Raw genomic sequence first — 13,647 nt, forward strand, 5'->3', positions numbered from 1 at the left:
GGGATTGAAAGTTTCTACACTTGCAAGTGATTAAACGTCAACACCAGCAGACTGGTGAGGAGTGGCATTCGCACAGTGTAACACCGATACGGCGACTGCTAAAACAGCCATACAAAAAGGTTTAAAGAGGATTTCTAGAGTCAAAAAGAACAGGGTTTGTCCATGTTCCTCGACTTTCTAGCTGTGTGACTCTAGTCAAGTACTTAACTGCTCTGTAAAATGAAGTTAATGACACTCATTTTGGACAAATCAAAGTTCATATATATTAGCTTTAATTATTATAGCAATTATTATTTGGCATATTATTTTTGCTTAGGTCAGGCTATAAGCCCTGTCTTCCTAGTCCATTTGCTTTTGCTAGTTTATTTTATTATTTTTTTTTTAAACTTTTTTTTTTAACATTTTTATTTATTTTTGAGACAGGGAGAGACAGAGCATGAACAGGGGAGGGGCAGAGAGAGAGAGAGACACAGAATCTGAAGCAGGCTCCTGGCTCTGAGTGGTACGCACAGAGCCCGACGCGGGGCTCGAACTCACGGACCGCGAGATCATGCCCTGAGCCAAAGTGGGAAACTTAACCAACTGAGCCACCGAGGTACCCCTGCTTTTGCTAGTTTAAATGAATATTTAAAGCAGTCTTGAACTAAAATATGTACGCACGGCTCCTCTCACAGTGACTGGTATATACCACGTGCTCAATAAATTAAAGTTGTAGTTCTTTATTATTTGTAAATAAAGAAGGTTGACCTTTCCTTTAAAAAGAAAGTGACATTCCAAAATGGGAAGGGCTGAGTCTCTTCTCGGTGCCAGGCAGTACCAGACGTGGCAACCGTGCAAGGCCAGAGGGAAGCTCACGTAGCACCTCTCTTTAAATTTGACCACGCCGAGCGCTTCATTCCCTGCGCCGCCCTCACTTCTTCCCAGTCCAGTCGGATGTCTGGAATGTCATCTTCCGGCTCCGGATCCTTTCTCAAGGCCCCCGTGGGGGAGGCCACCACGATGGGTAGAGGGCCACATTCCTCCCGGAATTCCACGACATGGAGACTCTTCTTATCAGCCAGTTGTTGGTGGGTTTCCTGGGCAAGACCAAATGGAGAATGCCAGGTTAGGTCTATGAGATACATCTGTAACTTAAAGATCGGGAACTTCCCACGTACCACTTGGGGGACTTACCATTTCAAAGTCGATTCCGGGCAATGTGTTTTGTGGCCACACCACAGTGATTTGGGGTGCATGGCATCATCTCCCCACTCCCAACTGGACTGGAGGGAGGGCGTTGGCCTCTGGTCTCTTGCCTTCCAAACCCTCCCAATTATGTGTCACGCTGTGCCCAAAACTGAACTTGATCCTCATCAAGCCCCTAGCTCTAGCTAACGTTTTACAGGACATGCAGGGTGAGACCTGCACTGAGGACCACAGGTATGTAGTCAGCACCAGACTGGGAAGCTACAAGACAAACAACCCAGTTTCCTAAAAAATATAATACAATATAATATAATATAATATAATATAATATAATATAATATAATATAAATAAAAATAAATACACACACACACACACACACACACACACACACGAGGAAAAAAAGAAGAGGGAAACCTACAGATTAGAAGTGATTTAAAAGACATGGCAAGAACTTACAATCTACAGACTTTTTCTGGAAAACAAATTATGTAACAAATTTCTTTTTAATATAACAAATGGATACATTTCTATGAACACTACCTAGGTAACTTGAGATACTGTGGTACTGTTACTTTTTAGGTATAATAGTACCAACGGGTACTTTTTAATCCTTATCTTTTAGAAATACATACTGAAATATTTACAAATGACATAAAGTGGTGTCTGAGGCCTGGTTCAAAATGACTGGGCTGCATGGGGGTGGTACTGAGACACAAAGATTGGCCATGAGCTGTTCACTGCTGACATTGGGTAAGAGGGCCAAGGGGACTTATCATGGACAGTAGCCACAGAAGTCTGGAAAAAGGAAATACAGTTAGTTTATTGGTAGTACATTAAAATATCTGATATGCCAATCTCCTGTTTCCAGACTTTATGGCCATCTTGTACTATTCTCTCTAATCCTACAGAAGTTTGAAATTAGAAAAAAGATGAGCTGCTTCATAAAAACAAAATAATTTAAATTGGTAGATCTTATAGTCCATGGCATGTTGCTTAAATTGGTGACATTCTTTTTCTTTTTGAATAGCACATTAAATAATGCAACATTTTACAGTTGACAGCATCTTAGAAGAGATGATACCTGGTAATCATATCAGAAAATCCAAAGTACTAACTTAAAACAAAAATATTATATAAAAGAACAAGTCTACTTGATCATAAATATGACCTATCTAAAACCAATACCGTAGCTACATCAAAAAATTAAACATCTAACAGTTTGAATTTGAAAGTGCTTTTTATTTTTTAATTTTAATGTTTATTCATTTTTGAGAGAGAGAGAGAGAGAGAGAGAGAGAGAGAACGAACTCGAGCAGGAGAGGGGCAGAGAGAGAAGCAGACAGAGGATCTGAAGCAGGCTCCAGGCTCTGAGCTGTCAGCACAGAGCTGGAGGCGGGGCTCGAACACACAAAATGCAAGATCATGACCCGAGCTGAAGTCAGATACTTAACCGACTGAGCCACCCAGACCCTCCTAGAAGTGTTTTTGAAGCATATTTTAGACAGTAACAACACACACACACACACACACACACACACACACACACACACACACCCCTGTTCAAAAAGGATCTCTTCACCTAAAATTTTTCTTTTTTTTTTCATTTATTTATTTCAAAGAGAGAGTGAGAGTGGGGAAAGAGGGGCAGAAGGAAGGAGGGAGAGGGAGAAGGAAAGGGGGAGGGGAAGGAGAGAGGGGAGGGAGGAAGGGAGGGAGGGAGGGGGAGGGAGGGAGGGAGGGAGGGAGGGAGGGAGGGAGGGAGAGAGAGAGAGAGAGAGAGAGAGAGAGAGAGAGAGAGAAAGTCCCAAGCAGGCTCCATGCTCAGTGCAGAGCATAGGGCTTGATCCCATACCCTGGGATCATGACCTAAGCTGAAGTCAAGAGTTGGATGCTCAACTGACTGAACCACCCAGGCACCTCTAAAGCTTTTTCTTCTAATTAACTTTCCTATTTTAAACAGAGCATGTATAATTAGTCCAGGGACCACTTTATTTAAACCTAGCCATCAGACTTTGTTTTTTTTTTTTTAATGTTCATTTATTTTTGAGAGAGAGACAGAGAACGAGCGGGGAAGGGGCAGAGAGAGAGAGGAAGACAAGAGAATCCAAAGCAGGTTCCAGGCTCTGAGCTGTCAGCACAGAGCCCGACATGGGACTCAAATTCACAAGCCATGAGATTATGAATTGAGCTGACGTCAGACGCTTAACTGACTGAGCCACCTAGGCACCCCTGGCCATCACACTTTTAAGTGTCAGGAAGCCTGTCAAAGTCTTTAATAGGTCAGCAAGTGGAGTCTCTTGAACCTGGCTGTCTTTTCCTGCTCATCCAGTTCCGCTAAGGTCTACCCTTAGCTAAGGACCCTTACCCTCCGCTAAGGTCCATCCCTTCAAGAACACGCCATCCCTCGGAGCAGTTAAGAGGGCAACCTAGGAGGAGGGGCCTCTTCACTGGGGAGTAGAGTGATTGCAAGCCTAGCCCAGGCTGAGTGGGCAGGCTGGGTGGCAGCCCAGAGCTTTCAGCTCTGCAGAGAAAGAACTTGGCATATTAACATTCATGGTTCCTACTAACGCAGGTGTCTGTCTAAACGACCTACGCAGGTAACTTGAAAACCGCCTGTGCTTCTACTGAAGACAGCACTCTAGAGTGGAGAGGTACCCTAGAGGCTTCACTCTAGTCCCAACTGAAAGAACTAAATTAGGAAACAGGCTTCCTCTTTTTACTTTACATGTCTATACTGTTAGAGCTATAGAACAAGCATAAATTCTTTTCGTAAAAAAACACAGATTATAATTATTGGCTTTGAAAAATACTAAATTTTGAAACTTCAAAATACCCCTGAAGTATTTTTTAAGGGTAATTTTCATGAACTAATTCTCCAGTTGGATTAACTTTAAACTGATGCAGCCATAGGCAACAAAGAATGCCCAAGTCCCCAGGTGGCCCCAGGCCATCATGGCTTAAATGCACACAATTGAAATACAAACTAGAACTTCTGTTTCAGAGCCTAGGGAAGGGTTACCTGGTGGGAAAGCCCACGGAAGAGGCCTCGTGTGAGGTTGAGCATGTTGACGGACCCAGAGACCTTGGCATACATGTCTTTAATGCCAATGAGCCGGCAGATGGTGATGATGGCCCGATGGCAGCGGAGGCCGTAGCCTAGAAAAGGAAAAACGCAGTCATCCTGCTGGCCTTCACACAGCTTTGGGCTCTGGGCTTAGGAGGCCCTGATTCATATTATGGCTTCATCGCTTCCCTGGACAGCTTCCTTAATTTCCATAACGACACTGATTTAAATGAGATGTTATAAAGACTAAAAAAACAATATATATAAATTTCTTAAACATGAGGGCAAAAAAACAGGAATATTATAAAGATTAACAGAAATGTGTGAAAGTTCTAGGCCCCCCACGCCCATGTTGGCTAAGGGCAGAGGGACATGTCTATTCTCCCCCTCCTCAATTGCTCATTTGCACTGAGCAGAGACACCTATTTCCTCTTCCAGGAAGAACTCCTCTCTTGGCTTTGGTAATGCACCCTTTCCCCCGCTCCCCACAAAACATAGCATCTTAATTGCTGCTTTCAGGCACTTAGTGGAACCTGTTTATCTGATGCTTCCCCTCACTAGAATGTGGGCTCTGTGAAGGCTAGGATATTGTTTGTTTCTACTGTATCCCCAGACCCTAAATCAATAGCCAGCAAATGCAGGCAGCAGTGAGAGAAAGACACCCCAAATTTAGACTCACATTTTGATTAGCCAGACATGAAACTTAGCACATGCCTCCCTGCTTTAAGGCAGAGGATCTACTCTAGATATTACATGTTACTGTCTTTCTAATTTCCAATTTTTTTTTAATGTTTATTTTTGAGAGAGAGAGAGACAGACAGAGCATGAGCAGGAGAGGGGTAGATAGAGAAGGACGCAGAATCTGAAGCAGGCTCCAGGCTGAGCTGTCAGCACAGAGCCCTTTGGGGGGCTTGAACTCATGAACCATGAGATCATGACCTGAGCTGAAGTCGAATGCTCAACTGACTGAGCCACCCAGGCGCCCCTCTGATTTCCAATTTTCAATGGTAATTCAATATATGTGTGTAAAAACTACATTCGGATACAAGCAACTAACGTGGAACCATCCCTTCTACTTGAAAGAGCCAATTAAAGTGGACCCCATAGCTATGGCAGATCACATAAGAACCGGGGACCTCAGAGGGTAGCTAAGACAGGCAACAACGGGGTGGTCTGTTCTTCTGTGCGCAGAGTTATACACATAAAACATGTGTCCACGTGTGAACAAATGTATGCACGCGTAGATGTGTATAGATGCACACACACCTGCAGACTGGTGCCCATGCAAGGCAGATCCTCGGAAGGGCCTAGAAGGCAAATTCTAACCTGCTACTGCTCACTGAATGATCCTAGGCCAGAACCTCCCTTGCCCTCCACACCTACGTGGCAGAGCTGATGGCGAGCTCCCGAGGGAAGGTGTGAATACCGCACGGCACCTGGACCATACACGGCCCTCCCCAAATGGTAGCCAGTTGTGTACATATACAAATACCCATATAATAGTGGTCATAGTCCCGTGGGAATGATTTGGATGTACTTTGACTGTGAAGTCTTTGAGGTACACACTGTGTCAAAAACTCCTTGTTTAATGAAAGTGTGTGTGTGTGTGTGTGTGTGTGTGTGTGTGTGTGTGTGTGTGTGTTAAGATAGGAAATGCTTACCAGCAGAAGACAGGAAATAATAAAGATTGGAGCAGAAATTAATGCTATCGAAACCAAAAAAACAGCAGAAATCAATGAAACCAGAAGCTGGTTCTTTGGAAGAATTAACAAAATTGATAAACCACTAGACAGTTGGATCAAAAAGAAAAAGGAGGGGCGCCTGGGTGGCTCAGTCGGTTGAGCGTCCGACTTGGGCTCAGGTCAGGATCTCGCGGTCCGTGAGTTCAAGCCCCGCATCGGGCTCTGTGCTGACAGCTCGGAGCCTGGAGCCTGTTTCAGATTCTGTGTCTCCCTCTCTCTCTGACCCTCCCCTGTTCATGCTCTGTCTCTCTTGGTCTCAAAAATAAATAAACGTTAAAAAAAAAAAAAGAAAAAAAAAAAAAAGAAAAGAAAAAAGGAAAGGACCCAAATAAATAAAATCAAGAATGAAAGAGGAGAGATCACAACCAACACAGCAGAAATAAAAACAATAATGAGAGAATATTATGAGCAATTATATACCAATAAAATGGGCAATCTGGAAGAAATGGACAAATTCCTAGACCAAAGTTGAAACAGGAAGAAATAGAAAATTTGAACAGACCCATAACCAGTAAAAAAATCTAATTAGTAATCAAAAATCTCCCAAATACAAGAGTCCAGGGCCAGATGGCTTTCCAGGGGAATTCTACCAAACATTTCAGGAAGAGTTAACACCTATTCTCTTGAAGCTGTTCCAAAAAATAGAAATGAAAGGAAAACTTCCAGACTCTTTCTATGAGGCCAGCATTACCTTGATTCCAAAACCAGACAGAAACCCCTAAAAAGGAGAACTATAGACCAATTTCCCTGATGAACACGGATGCAAGATAGGAAATGTTTAGCAGTGCTGTGTGAGGAATCAGACACCATGCTGCAGCCAAGGAAGAAGTGTCCCATGACTAAATAAGTTTGGAAACGCTACATTCTCTATGCCCCTCTGGGGGATTCACATTGCACAGTAGTGCATTAAAGACTGTGACAATCAGGGGCGCCTGGGTGGCTCAGTCGGTTAAGCGGCCAACTTCGGCTCGGGTCATGATCTTGCGGTCCGTGAGTTCGAGCCCCGCGTCAGGCTCTGTGCTGACAGCTCAGAGCCTGGAGCCTGTTTCAGATTCTGTGTCTCCCTCTCTCTCTGACCCTTCCCCGTTCATGCTCTGTCTCTCTCTGTCTCAAAAATAAATAAATGTTAAAAAAAAAAAAAATTAAAAAAAAAAAGACTGTGACAATCACAAAGATGTACAAACATTTTTTTTTCTTTTTTTACTTTCCTTTATCATTTTCCCACATGACACTCTTTCTGGAGTTCACACTTATTAGTATCTGCTCATAGAAATAGTGATGCACAGGAACATAGTATAGGAAATGCTGTCTATAATGTATCACACTGTTTCAGCTTCAAAATCAGAATATTTAACCTCAATGCACAGGGAATGTGTTCAACTAGACAGAAAGCTGAAAGATACAGCTTAAGGAGACAGGGAAGATAAAAAAGGTAACTTCAGCAATTAATGAAAACTGTAGCTATCTTTCAAAAATCATGTGGATATAAATGTATCTAAACCAACGCTGTTCAACAGAAATAGGACATAAGCCATATATGCAAGCCATACATGGAATTTCAAATTTTCTCACTGATACATTTCAGAAAAAAAGGTAAAATTGGGGCGCCTGGGTGGCTCAGTCGGTTGGGCGTCCGACTTCGGCTCAGGTTATGATCTCACAGTTTGTTAGTTTGAGCCCCGCGTCAGGCTCTGTGCTGACAGCTCGGAGCCTGTTTCAGATTCTGTGTCTCCTTCTCTCTCTGCCCCTCCCCACTCATGCTTTGTCTCTCTCTGTCTCAAAAATAAATGTTAAAAAAAAATTAAAAAAAAAAAAAAGGTAAAATTATTTTTAGTAATATATTGTATTAACCTAATATATCCAAAACACTATCATTTCAACATGTAATCAATACAATAATTTTGAGATATTTTACATTCTTTTTTTTTTTTCGTACTAAGCCTTTGTGCTTCACAGATCTCAGTAGCCACATTTCAAGTGCTCAATAGCCACTCAGGGTAGTAGCTATCATAGGAATCGTGCAAGTATAAGCTTGACGTCTAAGTGTCCAATTTAATACTTTTTCTAATAATAAATAAAGGTTTTTATTAGGCATATGAATGACTGTGATTTTAAAGCAGAAAGTAAGTTCACTTAAAAATAGGCAAGTTCTCTTGGTGCACAATTAGTACTGAATTTGATGTTTTTTTCCTCCTGATTGATTTCTACGTCCTAGCTTTGACATGAAAAATTTAGGTGTCTTATTCTTTTTCTGATCCAAACTTTTTTTTTTTAATTTTTTTTTTTTTTTAATGTTTATTTATTTCCGAGACAGAGAGAGACAGAGCGTGAGTGGGGAAGGGGCAGAGAGAGAAGGAGACACAGAATCCGATGCAGGCTCCAGGCTCTGAGCTGTCAGCACAGAGCCCGAGGCGGGGCTCGAACTCACAAACTGTGAGATCACGACCTGAGCTGAAGTCGGTCACTCAACCGACCGAGCCACCCAGGCGCCCCTGATCCAAACTTTTAAAGATATGCCTAGAGGGGCACGAACCTGGGTGGCTCAGTCGGTTAAGCATCTGACCCTTGATCTCAACTCAGGTCATGATCTCACAGTCTCTGAGTTCGAGCCCTGAATCAAGGTCTGGGCTGATGGCGCAAAGCCTGCTTGGGATTCTGTCTCTCCCTCTCTCTGCCCCTCTCCTACTTGTTCTCTCTCTCTCTCAAAATAAATAAATAAATAAACTGTAAAAATAATAAATAAATAAAGATAGAGGTGCCTGGGTGGCTCAGTCAGGTAAGTGTCCAACTTTGGCTCAGGTCACGATCTCATGGTTTGAGTTCAAGCCCCACATCAGGCTCTGTGCTCACAGCTCAGAGCCTGAAGCCTGCTTCGGATTCTGTCTCCCTCTCTCTCTCTGCCCCTCCCCTGCTCATGCTCTCTCTCTCTCCCTCAAAAATAAATAAATGTTAAAATGTTAAAAAATTTTTTAATAAAATAAAACAAAATAAAGATATACCAAGAGTATCATTTTTACTGTAGAACCATAGCTAAACAAAATCAAAGTGCTCAAGAATTCTATACCCAAAGTCCACTGGGCATGACTGCTACAGCTCTGTGACCCTGAACTCTGCCTCCTTGCTTGCAACAGGAAGAAAGTCTACCTCTGCTTCCAGAGCTTAGCATAGCACCCAGCTCACAGATGATGTTCAATCAATCTTTGACGATGTGAATAAATGATTGGAACTGAAGAAGCTGTAAGTAGGCCATCTAACAACATCGATGAATTCTCAAGGAGAAATGAATGCTCGCGCTTATCCAAACCCAATGATTCATTCCGTTACTATTTCCTATTCAGAGTATGCTCTTCCCACCTAGAATTACCCCTGGTACATGCCTGTGTTCACAGGAGCCTGAGTGCGCTGACTACATTTTATTTCCCTGGGAGCCTCGGCCTTCTTAAATGAAACTCAGGCCTTTCCATTTTGGTATTTTCAAAATGAGTTCAATACAACTGATCAAAAATACAGGACAGGATGGAATTGAGATAATTACTCTGCTTTAACAAATTATAAGAGTGTTTTCGGTTACCTCTGGGTTTTTTCTTCATCTTGATATGCGTCCTTTTAAATGTCAAAGAAATATCGTGGAATACTGGAGGATAAAAACATAAGCATAAGGATTAGGTGTGTAGCTTTAATGCCCTTGCAAATGCCACCACAGAACTAATGCTACCAAAGGAGCCAGCACACGTTGGCCAAGGATGAGTGACAAGATTCTGATTTCACTCATCACTAGGGAAGAAAATTTGTTTATGCATCTTATATAATTATTTGTTCCAGAACATGGTAACAAGCAGAGAACCGCGAAGATGGCCTTAGAGATATATTGTCACATATAATGAAACAAGTGTAATCCTACAAATGATTAACACTCACTTGTATGGTCTTCGTACCGTTCTACATAGTGTAAATATTGTACTGCTCTGTTCTTTGCCTGAAAGAAAGAAGGAAAACACTATTCTTAAATCTACTATTGGAATTTACATTTTCTTGGAGATGTTAAAAAATAGCTTGCAGAAAATATTTTATTACCGAAAATTTCCAACTTAAACATTTCATTATATACTTATAAAAAGACTTAATTTAAAAAAACTTATGGGGCGCCTGGGTGGCTCAGTCGGTTAAGCAGCCGACTTCGGCTCAGGTCATGATCTCACAGTCCGTGGGTTCGAGTCCCGCATCAGGCTCTGTGCTGACAGCTCAGGGCCTGGAGCCTGTTTCGGATTCTGTGTCTCCCTCTCTCTGACCCACCCCTGTTCATGCTCTGTCTCTCTCTGTCTCAAAAATAAATAAACGTTAAAAAAATTAAAAAACAAAACAAAACAAAAAAAAAACTTATAACCACAGTATCACTATCATATCTAAAAAACATTAACAATAATTCCTTAGTATCTTCGAACATTCTGTCAGAGTTCAAGCCTTCCCAGCTGTCTCATACTTTTGGGAAGCAATCACAAGTCTGCTAAAAATGACGCAAAAGAAAACAGGTACTGCTTAGGCTATGTATGAGTTAAGTAACTGTTGACAGTAAGCCTCAGAGGAGGGTTCTTATTTTTATTATTTTTTGTGTGTGTGGTTCTAATGGTACCTAGCACACCGAACTTTTAGTATCAACAAAAGAAAAATGTACGTACTTTTCTGAAAGCATCTGCTCGTTCAGTGGCTTTCCCAATGGCAAAACCTTAAAAAAAAAAAAAAAAAATGACAAATAAAATAAGGGGCATAAATTTGGCACATACTGTCTTTCACTACATTTTAAGTTTCAGTTCCTACAATATTTCGTAGCATTTCATTTGTCTTCTGCCCACAGAAAACCTGCTATCCAAAACAAACCATAAAACATGAGGCTACTGAGATTTGCCTATCTGTTTTGGGGCATTTTGGAAAGATTACATTTGAAAGTATCTATGAAATCCAAGGTTAGGTGTATAACATTACCTTTTGTAAGTCTCTAGATAAAACGAAATATACTTAAACAAAAACTAATCATGCTCTAAACTAATAAGATAAATGGTTTTGAACATTTTTTAAAATAGATTAAAATAACCAGAAAGGTTGGGGAAAAATATACACTGCTATAGAGAAAAACCATGACTTCCCTGGAACTTACAAATGCAATTCAAATTTCAATTAACCAGGAAATAAAATCAACAATTCTTAAGTTTGTGAATGCTTAACCCTATAAAATGAAATCTATCACAAATTAATGGAAATGCTGCCATTATTTGCTATCACCATTAATTCTTTATTTTGAAGAATGTATTTTATTTTTAAATTATATATAAGAAAGTAATATAAAGCAGGGCGCCTGGGTTTCTCAGTCAGTTGAGCGTCTGACTCTTGATTTCAGCTCAGATCATGATCTCCCAGTTTGTGAGTCCAAGCCTCACGTGGGGCTCTACGCTGACAGCACAGAGCCTGCTTGGGGATTCTCTCCCTCTCTCTCTCTCTCTCTCTCTGCTCCTTTCCGTCTTGTGCACTCTCTCTCTCTCAAAATAAATAAACTTAAAGACAAAAAGCGTCAGTAGGCAGTTTTCCAATTTTCTCTCCCGTACATGTTCGTGTATACATTTCAAAACCAGATGTTCACTGGGGAAATTTTACAGAGAAGTATAAAGAAGAAAGTTTAAATGACTGGCAAACCTACAGATTAAACATTATTAACCATTTCAGTGTATATCCTTCTAGTCTTTGCATATAAACATACTTTATATTAAAAAAAACAAAACAAAAAATTGGGATTGTATTATACAGTCTTATATGAAGTTTTTTTGTTTATTTTTAATTAGCGTTATTTCATAAATAATTTTCTAATATATACTTTAATGGCTACAGAATATTACAATGTGTGGCTATACTTTTTTTTTTTTTAGAGAAAGTGCTCACATGCACACAGGAGAGGGGTGGCAGAGGGAGAGGGAGAAGAAGGGAGGGAGGGGGAGGGAGAGGGAAAGGGAGAGAGAGAGAGAGAGAGAAAGAGAGAGAAAGACAGAGAGAGAGAGAGAGAGAGAGAGAGAGTTTTAAGCAGGTTCTATGACCAGCACAGGGCCTATGGGGCTCAATCTCAGGACTGTGAGATCATGACCTGAACTGAAATCAAGAGTCAGACACTTAAACTGAGTTACCCAGGCGCCCTGGATATACTCCTCTCGTAACTACACCCCTACTGTTGAACATTTAGTGGCTTTCCCTCCCTAGTTTTTCATTATACATAAGACAACAGTGTCTTAAGCCTTTTAAAATATCCATTGTTCTCATAGAAAAAGGCAGATAGAGGAACTTCTGTTCCTTTTCCCTCCAAGGGATTTTATGTGTTTACCACAAGGCTTATGCACTTAAAAGGCTTAATCTGTACAAAGGGGCTGGGCACCGGCAAGAACCCGCAGACTCCAGGGCTGAGCCCAGGCCACACCTGTCCTCTGCCCCCACCTCCAGCACCATGCACATCACACCCCGGTCACCTGCGGCTCCTCTGCCATTCCCCACAGCGACCAGGACACGGACTGATCTCTTTCTTCCCTCTTTTGCTGTCATGTTGAAAACATTTCTTACCTAAAACACAAAATGTTTCATATATATATTACACCTTAAGGAAATTCTGAAGTAGGGAACTGGACTGAGCCCCTTACACACACACAGCACCACCTGAGTAGCTACAACATCCTCTAAGTCATGAGTAGCAACAGCAACTCTCCAAAGGAAACCTCTCTCTGCAGTTTCTCTAGTGGTAAAATCGAACTTTCCCTTCCTATTTCCTAAGGTTGTTAGAAGGCTGAACGGAGATAACTTTTGAACGGATTAGAAACCATACAACTCGGGGCACCTGGGTGGCTCAGTTGGTTGGGCGGCTGACTACAGCTCAGGTAGTGATCTTGCAGTCTGTGAGTTCGAGCCCCACGTCGGGCTCTGTCCTGAGAGCTCAGAGCCTGGAGCCTGTTTCAGATTCTGTGTCTCCTTCTCCCTCTGCCCCTTCCCTGCTTGCTCTCTGTCTCTCTCTCTCTCAAAAATAATAAACAATAAAAAAATTTAAAAAAAAAAAGGGAAACCATACAACTCAATATACACTATTTTAGTGAATTTCACAAAGGAAGAAAGTTGCTGACCAAACTTTGAAAGAATTTGTAACTGACTTATTATAAGACATATTCCCGGTGATCAGAGATGTTAAAACGAAGAAGATGTGTATCTTAGAAATGAAAATGCAGTCTACAGAAAGAATGAGCACAGGACTGAATCTCTATGCTAAGGTTTAGGCTCACAGGCTCACCGGATAATACAAAATTTAGAAATACCTGCTTACTAGAAACTACAGGAAAATCTGTGTTTTGTTTGTTTGTTTTGTTTTGGCATATTTAAAAGGCCAGGATCTATGAAACTGTTACCTTAAACTGCTTACATGGCAGGTCCCTTCCCAAAAGTAAGGTTAAAGGAAAAGGTCGAGTCCACACCCGTGGACAATCTTACAGGTAATCATCCACATATAAGAATTCTTCAAAGGGATTAACTTCCAAAAGATATAAACTGGGCCCCAAAGACATAAAATGCTTGTAAACATAAAGTACTGATATTGATGAAATAATATACATAATACACATACATATTCATCACAATAT

General features: G+C 41.3%; 1 protein-coding gene across 2 annotated transcripts in view; it reads right to left on the minus strand.

Annotated features, from left to right (window-relative positions):
* Positions 1-703: 703 nt before the first annotated feature.
* MRPS5 (mitochondrial ribosomal protein S5) overlaps positions 704-13,647 on the minus strand; it is a 29,122-nt gene continuing 16,178 nt past the window's right edge. For both annotated transcript variants that reach the window (XM_042933086.1, XM_042933087.1), the window contains 6 exons: positions 12,496-12,586; positions 10,669-10,715; positions 9,911-9,968; positions 9,564-9,626; positions 4,206-4,342; positions 704-1,076 (listed from right to left, as the gene is read on the minus strand). In XM_042933086.1, coding sequence (XP_042789020.1) covers positions 852-1,076; positions 4,206-4,342; positions 9,564-9,626; positions 9,911-9,968; positions 10,669-10,715; positions 12,496-12,586 — 621 coding nt within the window. In that variant the 3' untranslated portion in view covers positions 704-851. The remainder of the gene's footprint in view (positions 1,077-4,205; positions 4,343-9,563; positions 9,627-9,910; positions 9,969-10,668; positions 10,716-12,495; positions 12,587-13,647) is intronic.

This window comes from Panthera leo, chromosome A3 (assembly GCF_018350215.1).
Source record: "Panthera leo isolate Ple1 chromosome A3, P.leo_Ple1_pat1.1, whole genome shotgun sequence".
Lineage (NCBI taxonomy): Eukaryota > Metazoa > Chordata > Mammalia > Carnivora > Felidae > Panthera > Panthera leo.